At 44.2% G+C, this 15,209-nt stretch overlaps 1 protein-coding gene across 2 annotated transcripts in view; it reads left to right on the forward strand.

Annotated features, from left to right (window-relative positions):
- The window catches only part of ANKFY1 (ankyrin repeat and FYVE domain containing 1), a 138,792-nt gene that overhangs the window by 42,754 nt on the left and 80,829 nt on the right, over positions 1-15,209 (forward strand). For both annotated transcript variants that reach the window (XM_030222266.1, XM_030222267.1), the window contains exons 7-10: positions 7,204-7,369; positions 8,947-9,151; positions 9,741-9,809; positions 14,070-14,269. In XM_030222266.1, coding sequence (XP_030078126.1) covers positions 7,204-7,369; positions 8,947-9,151; positions 9,741-9,809; positions 14,070-14,269 — 640 coding nt within the window. The remainder of the gene's footprint in view (positions 1-7,203; positions 7,370-8,946; positions 9,152-9,740; positions 9,810-14,069; positions 14,270-15,209) is intronic.

Raw genomic sequence — 15,209 nt, forward strand, 5'->3', positions numbered from 1 at the left:
GTATTTGGAGACATTTGCCTAGTAGAGTACAAGTTAGAAACAGCCTGAGCACGTGTATGGAAGTTTATCTACCATCAGTTTCTTTTCTGTTGTAGACAAACAAAGTATGGAGCCCATTTTCAGAAACACATGCACAGGTGTTTGCACACATGAGTGGATCAGAAAACAAATCCCAGTCAGTATGCCCTTGAACTTCGTCTATCATGAAAATCTGGAGTAGATGGAGACCTAAACACAAAAATAATTAAGAAGGGTCAGTGATAGATACATGCTTACACACACACACACAGACACACATCATTCTCATGTAAGCACTAAACAAATATACATCTGAATATTCAAGCAGAGAATACGGAAATTTGTGAATAATTCTATACATAATGGAAAATATATTTTTCTTAAAGCCATGGACAAAAGATGAGAAATGCCAGTTAGAGAAATGCAAAAAAACACCACAGATGATGACTGAAAAGCAAGTGTCTTTCCTTTGGTTCTTACTCTCTGCTCCAATTTGTCTGGGAATATGAAAGAAAACTGGAGATGTTTCAAACGGTGTCATTTGTTTTTTTATTATTAGTGTCCAAAGTTTAGGAAGCGATCAGAAAGTGACTAATGTAATAGTGTGTAACCTAGCTGACTAAAGACAGTTTAGTAATGACAATCGGTAGTTAAGTTGGAATAAATGCCTGCTAAATGGGTGCAGAGCTTGGCTTCATCTCTGCTTCTTCCATATCGCTCCAGTACAATTGGCTCTGGCTCTGTTTATGGGACACAGCTTCCTCCTGGGTTTTGTAGCATGGCTCCTTCTCTGCATGTATGCCCAACTTCACCTCTGATAGCGAGGCGAAGTTTCATTGCAGGAAGTGGATTGCTGCTTTCCTCTGGTTATGCCTCATAGCTTCATTCTTAGAGTTGTCCAAAGCTCTGTCTCTGGATGCGTAGTTCGTTCCATCTCTGATTACAAAGCACTGCTCCTTGTCTGGCTCTGGGGTGCAGCTCGCTGGATCTGGGTGCAGCTGCATCTCTGGATGAGGAATACTGAGCCATTCATGGAGGTGGAAGTGCATCTGTCTCTGAAAGTGCACAACAGCTTCAGCGCTGTTCCATATCTGACCCTTGGACGGGTCTCATCCTTGTCATCTGTGATTTTCCCACTTTGTTGGGGAATCTGTTCTATCTGAGGAGCATGCTTCCGGTGTTCTGTAGTACATAGCTGAGCCCTTTCTGTGCAGAATGTTGCTATCTGGCGTTGTAGTTCAGCTCATCCTGTGTTTGTAGGGTTCTTGGCTCTGAGCCTGGGGCACAGTCTCACCCTATCCTGGGCCTCAGTCCTGTGGTGTGACAGGATCTTCCCCGTCTTACGTCTAAGTTCTCCTGTGTGCCTTCGTGTTTGAACTGGCTCCATCTCTGCATAGTCAGCGTGGCTTCAGCTCGGCATTCTTTGCTTGGTTCCATCACTAGTTTGAAATCCTGACAGTGTTCTATGCAGATCCCTTATTTGTGTTTCAGTCAAGGCTGACTCGTAGCATGGTCCCACCATTGTTGCTTGTGGTGGTATCCACATTTTCATTTCCATTAATCAAGAGGAAAATCATCCTGGGAGTTTACATCCACTGCTTTATATCACAGTTGCTGTTGTCCTTTTTGGTACCTTCAGACCGCCAATGGTTGTCTGGGTGTATTCTCCCTTTCTGCTATTGGTGGGTCCCAGTCGGGGTAATGCAGCCATAGCTCACTGGAGTCAGGTGCCTTTTATTTGGTCATATGTCCTCTGGGTGTGTCTCCTCTTCATTCTCTTAATCAAGACCCCCTACTAGCCTTGTGACACCTGTTCTCCAGACCTTGCAGCCTATCAGTTTCGACGGCTGCAAACCCTTCAGAATGCTGCTGCTCGTTTCTTATGTAAAGTCCACAAAACCCACTTAGCATTTCCTCTGCTAGCTAGATTACACTAACTTCCTGTAAAGTTCCGCACTTGATTCAAAATCCTTGTATTACTCCTAAAACCCTTTATTCCGGTTTCCCCTCCTACCTTGCCTCTTTCGTCAGCCACTATACTCCTACCTGTTCCCTTTGTTCACTTGATTGGTTTGATTCTCACCGACTTGTTCTCCCCTCCCCTAAACAGGCCCACTATGAATCTACAACACACCCAGCTTTTTTCTTTTTACTCCAACTTATGGAATGACCTCCCCTCTTCATTGAGGTTGGAACTTTCTTTTCCTCGCTTCAAAACACAGCTGAAAACCCACGTTTTTAGCCTTGCTTTTGCCATTCCAGTTCAGGAGTTCTATCAGTAGATATTGGGTGATACTGGCAGGCAATGATAGGTTTTGGTTTTTTTTTGTTTTGTTTTGTTTTTTTAAATTGTATGATGATTGTCCTTGGATGATTGATTTTTCTTTCCTGTCTTAAATGGTATTTCTTTCTATTGTTATCTTAGTTTTACTTTGTAAACCGTTTTGATCTATGTTTAGAAATAGCGATATATCAAGCTCAATAATAAGCATAAGCCTTGTCTGGTTGATGGTTTTGGCTAGGTCTAAGGCATACTTTGCTGTGTCAGTTCTTTCTGCAGCTGTGTCTAGTTCCCGCCCTACTTATGGACTGCTTTGCTACATCCCACAAGTCTCAGGATTCGTCTTCTGATTATGAGAAGGAAAAATTATATCTTGATAATTTTCTTTCCTTTAGTCACAGCAGATGATACTAGAATTCCACCCTTTCATGAGGTTGGCATTATCAGTTCAGTCTGTTTCTCTGCTTAGGTTTCATGCTGTGGTTGCCTGTGCATAGTTCTGCTAGTTGGAGGGAGAAATGTTTGCCTTATTTCTTCAGCTTTTGTTATGAGAAACTAGGAAAAAAGGCCCGTTTCTGAAACGAATGAAACGGGCGCTAGCAAGGTGTTTCTCTTCCGATGCATGGCAGCAGACCAGGCCATCCATGCCCCTCCCCCAGAGCTGTGCAGTCGTCCCAGCCCCCGAGATCGTCGGTCACCGGTTCTCCGCCCCTCCCTCCGTCCCTGTGGATGCTACCCACCACCCCAGGTCGGTCGATCGCTCCCCCACCCAGGTCACCGCACCGCCTACAACTTTGCCGCTGCACACGCCTCCCCCCCCCCCTTTTCTAAGAACGGCGCACGCCCCCTCCATTGAACTAACACAGCCAATACCTCACAAACGCAACAGTACAGCACATTGCTTCCTTTCGGGTCTTCTTCCCTCCTTTTGTCCCGCCCTCATGTGACGTAAGTTCTGGAAGGGCGGGACACAGGGAGGGAAGAAGAGCCGAAGAGAAGCGATGTTCTGTACTGCTGCGTTTCTGAGGTATTGGCTGTGTTAGTTCAATGGAGGGGGCGTGGGCCGTTCTTAGAAAAGGGGGGGGAGGCGGGTGGAGCGGCAAAGTTGTGGGCAGTGCGGTGACCTGGGTGGGGGAGTGAGCGAGCGACCTGGGGTGGTGGGTAGCAGCCAGAGGCTTCGGGGGAGGTTTTGAAGGAACGCGAAGGAAGGGCAGTAACAGGAAGGGAGGGAGGGTGTTCAAATCGGAGGGAGGGGTGAAGTCGGTGGGAGGGGCGTGAGAGGGGTTGAAGTGGGACGGATGGAGGAATGGAGTGACGTGTGTGGATGGGGAGGGTAGGGGGATGGGCGGGGCCTATGTCGGCGAGTGTAGTTGTGGTCATTAGTACCCGCCCTCGACGTCATAACGTTTTGACGTGAGGGCGGGGCACAGATACCTGATTACTAAAAGTGGTTACAGAGCTTTGAACTTATGAACTCTGAAGCCACAAAGTCAGGTTTAGAACATTGAGGGTGCGTTTTATGTGCAGATGGGGCGTGGCGGAGGGCGGGTCTATGAGTGAGGGTGAGTGGTCCTCATAGGTCATAGCCTAGCCTACTGAACAGTACAGGAGTTGAGTGCTTCACTGCCATGGAGTGAGCTTCAGAACGTTTGAGGTGGGTTTTATTTATATAGATACTGACTTTACCAAGGAGCAGAGTTCAGTTTGATACTCTCATCTCCACCTGCTGGTGGATGGTCACAACCCACAAGTTTCTGAATTTGTCTGCTGTGACTAAAGGAAAGAAAATGATAGGTAAGACATAATTTTTCCTTTTGTCTCTACCACTTCCACTGGGAGGCTGTTCTGTGAATTCACCACTCTTTCTGTGAAGAAGTATTTCCTCAAGTTACTTCTGAGTCTGTTTCCTTTCACCTTCATCCTATGCCCCCCTCGTTCCTGAGCTTCCTTTCATTTGAAAGAGACTCACCTCCTGAGAATTTATGCCGCGTAGGTATTTAAATGTCTCTATCATATCTCCCTTCTTCCACATTTCTTCTAAAGTAGAAATGGTTTTGCAGCACAAGACTTAAAGGAGCTTGTCCATTATGGTAAAGATAGGTGCTTATAAGAGTTTTATAAGACATTTGAATGCAGTTCAGTAACAATTTATGTAGGCCAAAATATTACTTTTTTTTTTTAACCTGAAAGGTTCCTCTTCTTTGCCTTCCATCTCCAATCAGAACCTGTCTCTATTGGGCACTATGACCCCCTTCATTAACAATTACCATCACTTATATTTGTTTGTGCCTCCCAGCTTAACCAAACCCTCAGTCCACATCTAGAGGCCACAAACAGCAGTTCCTTCAGGAGCTTGTCAAAGCTGGACTTTTAAGTCAGGCCCAGGTCTGGTCCAGGGGTGTATGATGCATTAGGCCAGTGGTTCCCAAACCTGATACTGGAGGCACCCTAGCCAGTCAGGTTTTCAGGATATTCATGAGAGATTTGCCTGCATTGAAGGCAGTGCATGTTTCATGAATATTCATTGTGCATATCCTGAAAGCCTGATTGGCTGGGGTGCCTCCAGGACCAGGTTTTGGAACCACTGCCCAAGGCGAATCTTCAGCCGTCACCTTCCCCCTACCCCAGGGAGCTCAAGACCCTAGCGTCCTCCTCCCACATGTTTTTGGCATCTCTCAATCCCCCTGAGCCCTTTATCTCTCCTTCCCTACCCCTACCTTGAACCCTACATTTTTCCTTCCTTACCCCTACCAGATGTTCTGCTTCTCTCCTCCTCTTCCTTACCCCTACCAGATGTTCTGCTTCTCTCCTCCTCTTCCTTACCCCTACCAGATGTTCTGCTTCTCTCCTCCTCTTCCCTACCCCTACCAGATGTTCTGCTTCTCTCCTCCTCTTCCCTACCCCTACCAGATGTTCTGCTTCTCTCCTCCTCTTCCCTACCCCTACCAGATGTTCTGCTTCTCTCCTCCTCTTCCTTACCCCTACCAGATGTTCTGCTTCTCTCCTCCTCTTCCTTACCCCTACCAGATGTTCTGCTTCTCTCCTCCTCTTCCCTACCCCTACCAGATGTTCTGCTTCTCTCCTCCTCTTCCTTACCCCTACCAGATGTTCTGCTTCTCTCCTCCTCTTCCCTACCCCACCAGATGTTCTGCTTCTCTCCTTCTCTTCCCTACCCCTACCAGATGTTCTGCTTCTCTCCTCCTCTTCCCTACCCCTACCAGGTGCCCTCCGTTTTTTTCCTATTTCTTCTCTTTTCTTATCCTTACTGGATATTTTTCCTTTCTCTTATGTTGCTGCTACTGCTTTGCAGGTCTAAAAAATTTAGTGTGTGGCACAAGACCTTCAGTACCTGCTGGTGCTCAAAGGTTTGCCATGTGCCACCCTTTCTGACTCAAGGAGAAAGCACAGCAGGCTCTTGGAGATACAGGGCCTATGCCACACACTCTTGGTTTTTGAGACCTCAGGCATCCACCTCCAAATTCTGCTGCTCTAGGTGAATGCCTCTGCCGAGTGATGGTGCCAATCCTGATCAAGCCACTAAATATAGCCATGGAGCAATGACTGACAATCCCTTTCTCCTATCGGAAATTATGAACACTATGCAGCATCACCTAGTCCAGAAATTAAACCAGATAATACTTGCAATGAGAGTTAAAAGCTTTATAGGCATGAACAATTCTTAGTCATAGCTGGTTCTGTTAGCTTCTGCTTTTCTTTGGTTAAAAACAGGACAGTGTTTGAGAAATGAGAAAACTGACATTGAAAGCATCAGTCATAGTGGTAATTTTGCGACTGGCTGTGTTTTGCAGTGTACATTAGCTTTCTTAAAAACACATTTTTTTACTAGAAAGTTTTACTTATTTCTTGACAACAGTTTTGTTGTATTTGATATACTGCTATAACTGTCTAGCGGTAACAATTTAAATAAATCATAAAAAGGAACACAACTTCAGATAGGAAAGCTCAAACATACAAGAACAGACATATTCTTAAATAGTATCATCAATCAGTCAGACATTCAGCTTGAGAGCTGAACCCCAAATGCTTTTTGGAAAAAGTGGGGTTTTAATAAAGTAGTTACTTATAAAGGGGCACATTGACATAAAATGGTGGTGTTGTACATTGAAATCTTCTGCTCAGTGTGAGCAGAGGCCAAAAAAGCAAACAGAATGTTAGGAATTATTAGAAAAGGAACAGAGCATGAAACAACTTCATAATGCCTTTGTATCATTCGATGGTGAGACCAAATCTTAAGTATTGTGTGCAGTTCTGGCCATTGCACCTCAAAAAAGATATAATGGAATTGGAAAACGTACAGAGAAGGGCAATCAAATTGATTAAGGGGATGGAATTCCTCTCATTTGAAGAAAGGCTTAAGAGGTTAGTGCTCTTCTGTTTAGAGAAGAGACAGTGAGGGGGGGATATTATAGAGGTCTACAAAGTCCTGAGTGGAGTAGAGCGGATGACTATAAATTGATTATTTACTCTTTCAAAAAGTACAAAGACGAGGGGTCGCGGCATGAATTTACATGGTAATGCTTTTAAAACAATAGAAGAAAATATTTTTTCACTCGACGCGTAGCAGGAGCAAGTGGTAAAAGCAGTTAATGTAGCTGAAAGGGTTGGACTAATTTCTGGAGGAAAAGTCCATAAACTGTTAAACTAGAGCTGGGGAACGGTACTGTTTATCCCTGGGGTTAAGTAGCTTGGAATCTTGCTACTTTTGGGACTGTATGAAGTACAATCTGGAATGGGCACTGTTGGAAACAGGATAATGGACTAGATAGGCCTTTGGTCTGACCCCATAGGGCAACTCTTATGTTCTTATGGGTTTCACGACCAGTATATTGAATAGATCTCTGTACTTTGTTTTAATGAAACACAACTTCGCTATATTTTTGTAGTTGCCTGGAAAACTGAATGAACTGGATCACAATGGAGACCTTGCTTTGGATCTAGCCCTTTCTCGAAGACTGGAAGGTATTGCAGCCACCCTAGTGAATAACAAAGCCGATGTGGACATGGTAGACAAAAAGGGATGGAGTCTACTACACAAAGCAATTCAGAGAGGTGAGACCATTTTCCAAGTCCATAAGTGCTTGGCTATGCTTAAAGGGCAACTTTACCAGTAGAGGGCCTCTCATTTTCACTAAAGTGTAACGATTGAACTTCATGAGCCAAATATATTTATTGTTTGAATTTATTAAAAATATGTTGAGCTGGCTTGCTATTGTAAATATCTTCCTTGTGCATATAAAATATATATTTAAAAAATATTTATTTTTCCTTGGCACAAGTTAAGTTGTGATCTAGAATTTTAGTTTTATCTTTGAAAGCAAAATGTCTAGATTTTTCTTGAAATTGTGTATGCACAAATGTGTCCATGCACCAAACTCAATTGCCCTTACTCACATTAGACAGTGCTTCTGAAGTTAGATTATGAAATGCCCAAAGTAACTAATTGGATGTGTGTGATTGGAAAGCATAGTTTCATATGCACACTTCAGTCTTGGGAAGGAAGGTGGGATTGTGTGGCTGTCCGTAGAGAATATCCATTACAGATACACAACCATTTTTTCTCTGTTGATAAGCAGAATCGCTATAGCCACATGAGTGGAGACTCTCAAGCTGATGGTTTTGGATATCATAATCACTTAGATTACTGTGCACTGTGTGTTTTGAGACTTGATCTAACAGTAGTTAGGGTTAAGAGGTTGAGACTGCTGGGGAGAGTGACTGGGTGAGGGCAAAAAAGTCATTAGCCTCAGATTCATCTGTCAAAGTTCATCAGCATGCTGCTGACAGTATGAAGAACAGGCATTTGACTTCTGGCACTGCAGTGGTACATTAAGGACTTGATTCATTAAGCATTCTTTTCTCATAGTCACAGAATGGGGGAAGAAAGCCTTAGTAAATCCATGCCCTAAGGGTGATCAGTAAAATTATTTTTGGTTTAGAGCAAATATCTGAACTGGGAATCTTTTTTTTTTTTTTTTTTTTTAAGAGGCGTTCAGAGGAGTGAGTGATTACCTAGGTCTGGCCTGCCAGATATTGTTGGTCCCATCCCAAGAACCTGCTTCTAGGCACTGTAGTCAGTGAGTTATTTTTGTTGCAGCCTCTGAAGATGGACCCATTTAAGTTCCAAAATTTTTTAGTCATGTTCAGCAATACATAGTATCAACTTGCCTGAGGCCAGTTGGATGTTATATAAAGCTCTTTTGACTTGTGAATATCCACATAGTAGGTACAAAGTTAGAAGTACAACCACACAGCGTTTGGAATTGATGAATACCTCTATTTATTCTATATAATCCATACTGTTGATATAATCTATAACTAAGCCTGGAAAGCCCATATTTATTTTTGTAGGTGATTCTTTGTTCCATGTAGGATTTAAGCAGAGTCCAAGTTTTTAGACAGCTCCCAAAAAGCTTGGTCATTTTTAGGTGAACATCCAAAAGGAATTTCCCAAAAAGGGTTATGCTTGTTCTCAGTTCATTGACAATGTGGTTTAAATAAGTGGGCTGAATCCTTCAGTATTACATATCTTTCTCTACATTGTTTAGGAACAAACTTGTGTTAGAAGTAATTCTTGAATTTTAGACGTGTCTGTCCAGGCCTTTAACCCATATTTTCTTGTGCTGTAGGCGATAGATTCTCTGCAAGCTTTCTCATAAAAAATGGTGCCCGTGTCAATGCGGCTACAGTGGGAGACCAGGAGACACCTCTGCATCTTGTGGCCTCTTACAGCCCAAAGAAGCATTCACCTGATGTAATGTCAGAAATGGCACATATTGCAGAAGAACTTCTGCAAGCAGGAGCCAATCCAAATATGCAGGATAATAAAGGAAGGTGAATACAGAATGTATCATTTGTGAGGTTTATGCTAGTGACCAGGCTGGTTTAATTATGCATTGCCACAGCTGCTGAGGCCTTTTTAGGCACAAGTTAAATATCAGTCTACTGTTTAAGGAAATGCCTGTTGGAATAGCTGAGTTTTAACCAACTTCCAGAACTACAGGTGGTCCTTATACAACCAGATCTCCGGTAGCAAATTCTTAAATCCTGGGACCACAACTGAAAAATTTCTCCCTCTTGCACATTACCACAATGCCCGCATTCTTCCTGGAATCACTTATAGCTCTTTCACAAAAGAATACAACTTAGAAACAGGGTCATAAATCTCCAGTTTATTTAACAGATAGCTTGGTCTTAATCCAAGCAATGCTTTATATATTGTTACAAGCAGTTTGACCTGTAATGCTAAAGGATCACATCAGTGGGATACATGGTCACATAATAAAAAAAAAAGCCTGATAATATTGTATTATTGTATGTGCAAATATAGTTAATGTTTTTGCTTTGTACTGTGACATACCACATGCATTTTAGCTTATCCTTCAGATTATTAGCAATAACTGATCTTCTGGCCTGTTTGCAGGACACCGTTACATACAGCCATCATTGCTAGAAATGAACCTGTGTTCAACCAGTTGCTCTTGTGCAAACAGTAAGTATCAGAGTTTATCATATTAGGTACATTTACTTAGGAAAATCCCTTAATTTTCATTGTTGATGTCACATGACCTTAGAAACATGATATTTTGAGGTACTGTTACAGCAGACCATGATCTGTTTTCCAGGTGTAAAATTTGGATTATGAGATGTTTTTCCAAAGATAAGCATGTGCTACGGGGCATGTAACTTGTTTGTATGCCTGGTTAGAAGGAGTTTTTTCTAGGTTCAGGAACACCACTCACCTCAACTAGTCTGAATTTCAGGTTATCCACAATGAATATGCATAAGATCTGTTTGCTTGCCCTGCCTTTATTGTGTGCAGATACCTCTTGTGTATTCATTATGTAAATCCTGAAAACCAGACTAGTCAGTGGATCAGAATAAGAATACTGCTGAAGAATAGGGTTCTGCAACCCCAGCATCTGAAAATATTTGGTTCAGCACATTGTGCCCCACAACTCAGAACTGGAAAACACTGTCTTAAGAGTGCACTAATCTAGTCTGTAACTGGGATACAACAAGGTGGCAAGCGTGCTCTGGAGTCAGCCCAGGCAGAAGGTGCATTACCAGTCTGTCAAAAGCCTACCTCTAGTCCACACAGCGCAGGAAGATGGATGGGTAGAAAAAGAAAGACACTGCACAGAAAAGAGACTATAGTTAGTTTTTAGCCCACATCACTGAAACCTTCCTTAGCGTCTGCAGCAGATGAATCTAGATACTTGTGAGTTGTGCCCATCTACCAGCAGGAGGAGGTAAAGAGCACTGAACGGAACTCTGTCTTATATGATGGGATGCTCTTTGGTCAGTCAGTATTCTCTGTCTCCAGCAGGCAGATGGACAGATTCTCACAAGTTCCTGGTCTCATGTGTTTCGGCTCCTGTTCTAGATTCCCTAGTTCAGTGTAGTTTGGGGTGTCCTGGCTGTGTGACCAGCTTTAGGGGGTACACCTGGTGATGCGAGGTCCCTCCCCCCACCCCTGACCCCTCTCCAGCTGGTCCCTCAGTGTTCCTTCTTCACAGCAGCCTTTAAAAAAAAAAAGGCAAAAATGGGGGGGGGGGGGGGGGGGGGGGAGGGTGTTGACTTTTCAATGGTACCTCTGGCTGAATGGCTGTGCTTTAAGCAGAATTGGCTGCTCTGGATACAGTTCCTGGCTGCAGTTTCCAGCATGAGGGTGAGTGTTTTTTTTTTTGGGGGGGGGGGATCCTTTCAGTTTCTCCCCTCTGATTTTTGCTTTCTCAACATCGTTTGCAGTTGGCAGAGCCTGTTCAGCGTTGCTTCCACTGAGGACAGCGGGAACCATCGTCGGGTTCCAGTCCGGGGGGAGTGGTTTGGAGCTGGTAGTGCCGCAGAGGATTTTTTATTACTGAACCATCCCACGTGGGAGACGTGTAGGCTTTCTCCTCAAAACTCTGTCTGCTCGTACTTTGGCAGCCATTTTTGTAAGCTGTGGTATTGTCAACCGAGGTGCTGAGCCCACAGTTTTTCTAGTCTGTCTCGGCTGCTGGCATGTTTTAGTAGGTCTGTCCTCTCTGCCTTCTGGGCTGTATCTGGCACAGTGTTGGGGAGCACTTATTCAGGAAGGGGACCCTCAGGAGCAGTTATCCCTGGAGTTTCTGCTCCCTTTCAGTCGAGCATGGTCATTGCTGACCTCATGGCTGAGAGTGCTGTAGATGGACCCTTTCCCAGGTATTGGATGAGTTGGTTTCTGCAGTATCTTTTGACGGTTGCTCTGTCATATCAGCATGAAAGCCGTCCCAGGCCCGGGGGGCACAGAATTGTTTCCACTCCTGGCTTCACAGTCGCTCCACTCCTCTTCTTTTCTCCCTATTCCTTAGCCTAGTCCAGCTACCTTTTCCAAACAGAACTGTTTTTAGCCTCTCTATCCTACCCTCTCGAAGGGAGGGGAGCTCTCTATGCAGTCTATGGCTATTGTTGGGCAGGGATGCTGCAGGAGCTTCTTCTAGCTTTGCCTTAGTAGTTTTGGCTTCTTGATTCTGTGCTCACCTAATCTGTCCCAGCAAGCCCCCTAGAGGCTTCCTAGGTCTCTGTGGTTACCGGTAATGGCTGCTTTCGGAGTTCAGCTCCAGTTCCCTTTGTTTTCAGGGCCTCTTTCTATTGGCTTTCCGTTTTTCAGCGCAAAGTTTGGCCCTCTCGCTCTCCATTAATGTGGGATGGACAGTGAATTGTTTGTCCAGCCTTATGGATTTCAGCTACTTGTAGGGCTGTTAAGTGAAGGACCAAGTGATATGGGTGGATGGAGGAGAGGCCAGGGAAGAATGCGGAGTTGATGTGCATGTAGTGGGGGAGGGCAAGGGACAGAGGAGAATTGCTGCACCACGATGGATGGAGGGGGCAGGGGAGAGATGCTGCACATGGATGGATGAAGGGGGCAGGGCAGAGAGGACGTTTGCTGCATATGAATGAGTGCAGGGGAGAGAGCATAATTGGTGCACACGGGACACACACTACACTCTCTCACTCACACAGACACACACATTCTGTCTCTCTCAATCACTCTCTCTCTCGGCCACCAGGGAACTTGTCCGGTGGAGGGAGAGGGTAGGGAGGGGCTGGAGGTCCACCAGACCTCCAGCCCATTGCAGGGACCTCCTGAATCCCTAGGACCGACAGTGGCAGCCCGGGCTGCCTGGCTTGGACGGATGGACGGGGGTGGGTGGGGAGGAAGAGAGGAGCCTTAAGCCTAACACGAGCTGTGGTATTCCGCCAGTAAGATCAGAGTGCAGTGCTATGATCATACAATACTGCGGAGTTCATTTAAATGTCATTTAAATGAGCTCTGCGGTATTCACTGGTGCGCTCGTTTGGTGCACCAGGGTCCTCGGTTCATCCCACACTGGTAAATGTGGGTGCTAGTGGCCTCTAGCGCCTGCATTTACCTTTGATCATTGGGTCACATGTTTGTTAGGCCTTGCAGGGCTCTTTCCTCCTCTTTATGGCTGCAGGCATGCCATTGCAGACCGTTCCTTCCTTTCTCATAGGTAATATCATCCTTTCTCTTCAGTCAGCTTTTGTTTCGTACTTCTTTTCGGGAGGAGCGTAATCACAAGGGTTTGTTATCCCATGTGCGTTTGCAAAGTTCAGCATGTGCTCTTTTAGTCCTTGGCGACAGCCATAGCTTACTCCAGTCATCTGTTTGTCCCTTTATCTGGGACATGTTCCAGTGAGACGACTTCCAACACGGCCATGGTGCACAGGGTTGGTTGGACTTTAGCCTATGCCTATCTGCTGGACATCCATCTCTGCTCGCTGTTCAAGCGCGTGCTCCTCGGTCCTGTATGACCTCTTGGCCAGAAGCTTGGGTTTGTTCTATTGGGGCAGTCTGTACAGCTCTGCCTTGGTTTTCCTTGCACAATTTTTCTGCACACTGTCGCATGGCCATTTCAGTGCGTTTTGCGGCTTCCTTGGGAGCGTCGGTGTGGTTGTTGGGAGTTTCGGATGCCCACCCTATTTATGGACGGCTTTGCTACATCCCACAAGTCTCTGGATTCATCTGATGCAGACGCTAAGGAATGAAAAATTATATCTTACCTGATTGTTTTCTTTCCTTTAGTCACAGCAGATGAATCCAGAGTCCCACCCTGCTCTTTCGGTTACCTCTTTGGGTCAGTTGCTTTGTCAGTGGGGTGCCTTTCCTATTTAATTCTTGTGTTTTTAAAATTTTTTTACAGCATTTGTTGTTCCAGCATATTCTGCTGTTCGTGTTTTACTGTTCATGTTTTCTGTTGGGCCTCAGTGGGGAAGGAGATCTGTTTCTGTATTAATTCCTTGTGCTTTGTTACGAGATATACTGACTTGACCAAGGAGCATCCCATCCTATAAGACAGAGTTTAGTTCAGCGCTCTCTTATCTCTACGTGCTGGTAGATAGACACAACCCACAAGTTTCTGGATTCATCTGCTGCGACTAAAACAAAGAAAATTATCAGGTAAGACATAATTTTTCATTTTGAGTCTACTACAAGTAACTGGGCGCACACACAAGGTGTTACATGAATGGATTTTGTTTTTGTCTGCCTTTATAAGCTTAAATTTTGTAGGACTTTGGTAATTACTTTTATCCTAAAAAGATTGGAAAAGCCATCTGCTTAGAAGCTGAGCTCCGGCCATGAACAATTTTGTTCTTATTTGAATAGTACAGTTGTTATTCAAGCCCATAAATCATTATACAATACAATTGCATTCAATTTGTGGAAAATCTATACCAACTCAAATGTATTTACATGTATGTTAAGATTAGACCTGGAACTAAAGGATCACGAAGGAAGCACAGCCTTGTGGCTTGCCGTCCAGTACATCACAGTGTCTTCTGACCAGTCTGTTAACCCCTTTGATGATCTGCCTGTTGTGAATGGAACCTCATTTGAGGAGAATAGCTTTGCAGCAAGACTTATCAAAAGGGGCAGCAATACAGATGCACCTGACACAGTAACAGGTAAAACTGAGGTTTGTATTCATGAATGCACCTAATGTCTTTATAAAATTGCACCCCTCCCATGTAAACTTGTTTATGTATATGTGGTCTCTTACAAATATGGACTGGCATAAAAATATGTTTCATAATTGATGGTGTATATTTTGTTGGTAGTCATGTACAGGGGTAGAGTTTACAAGTATGCATGTAGATAATTCACATACTTGAGGATGTTTACATCTGCTCGAGCAGGTGTAAGTGTCTGTGCCTGCAACATAGGTACAGTTTCTGTCACTTATACAAGTATTTTGTAGAGATGCATAGGTGCCTATTTGTCTTTATAAAATAGTGCCGAATTAGGCATCTTCCTGCCCTCTTACCAAGTGCCCTTTTATAAAATTACCTTCCACGTGCCCACAAAAAGAAGCAATGACCTCGGCAACCACCTACACAGAAGGGAATAAGGAAACATTATTTTTTTTACTCTATAAGAAATTTCAGAGCCAACCCTAAAGCCATGTGATTCTCCCTGCAGGGAATGGTAAAGACAAGGGTCTTCCTTGCCCCATCACTACCAAAGATATAACATTCATCTCCACTGCAATCAAAAGGCATCTGCTCCATCCAGATGGCTCTCTCAGTGCTCAATTGCACAATTGGTGAGCCATAACATCCTGTAAGGCAGAGGATGGCCCAGGTGGTGGAGTAGGCATGTCCGATGACATGAGTCACACACCCTTAAGACTAACCCTGAGAGGCATTAGATTGTCAATTCATCATTCTTACTGGTGCCTAAGTACATAAATGGAATGTTTTCATGTTATAACTTTTAAATTATTTTGTGGAGTAGCCTAGTAGCTACTGCAAGGGCCTGAAAACCAGGGGAACTGGGTTTATTTCCCACTGCATCTCCTTGTGACTCTGGGTTCTATTGCCTCAGGTACAAAATAAGTACCTGTAT

This window comes from Microcaecilia unicolor, chromosome 13 (assembly GCF_901765095.1).
Source record: "Microcaecilia unicolor chromosome 13, aMicUni1.1, whole genome shotgun sequence".
NCBI classification, from domain to species: Eukaryota; Metazoa; Chordata; class Amphibia; order Gymnophiona; family Siphonopidae; genus Microcaecilia; species Microcaecilia unicolor.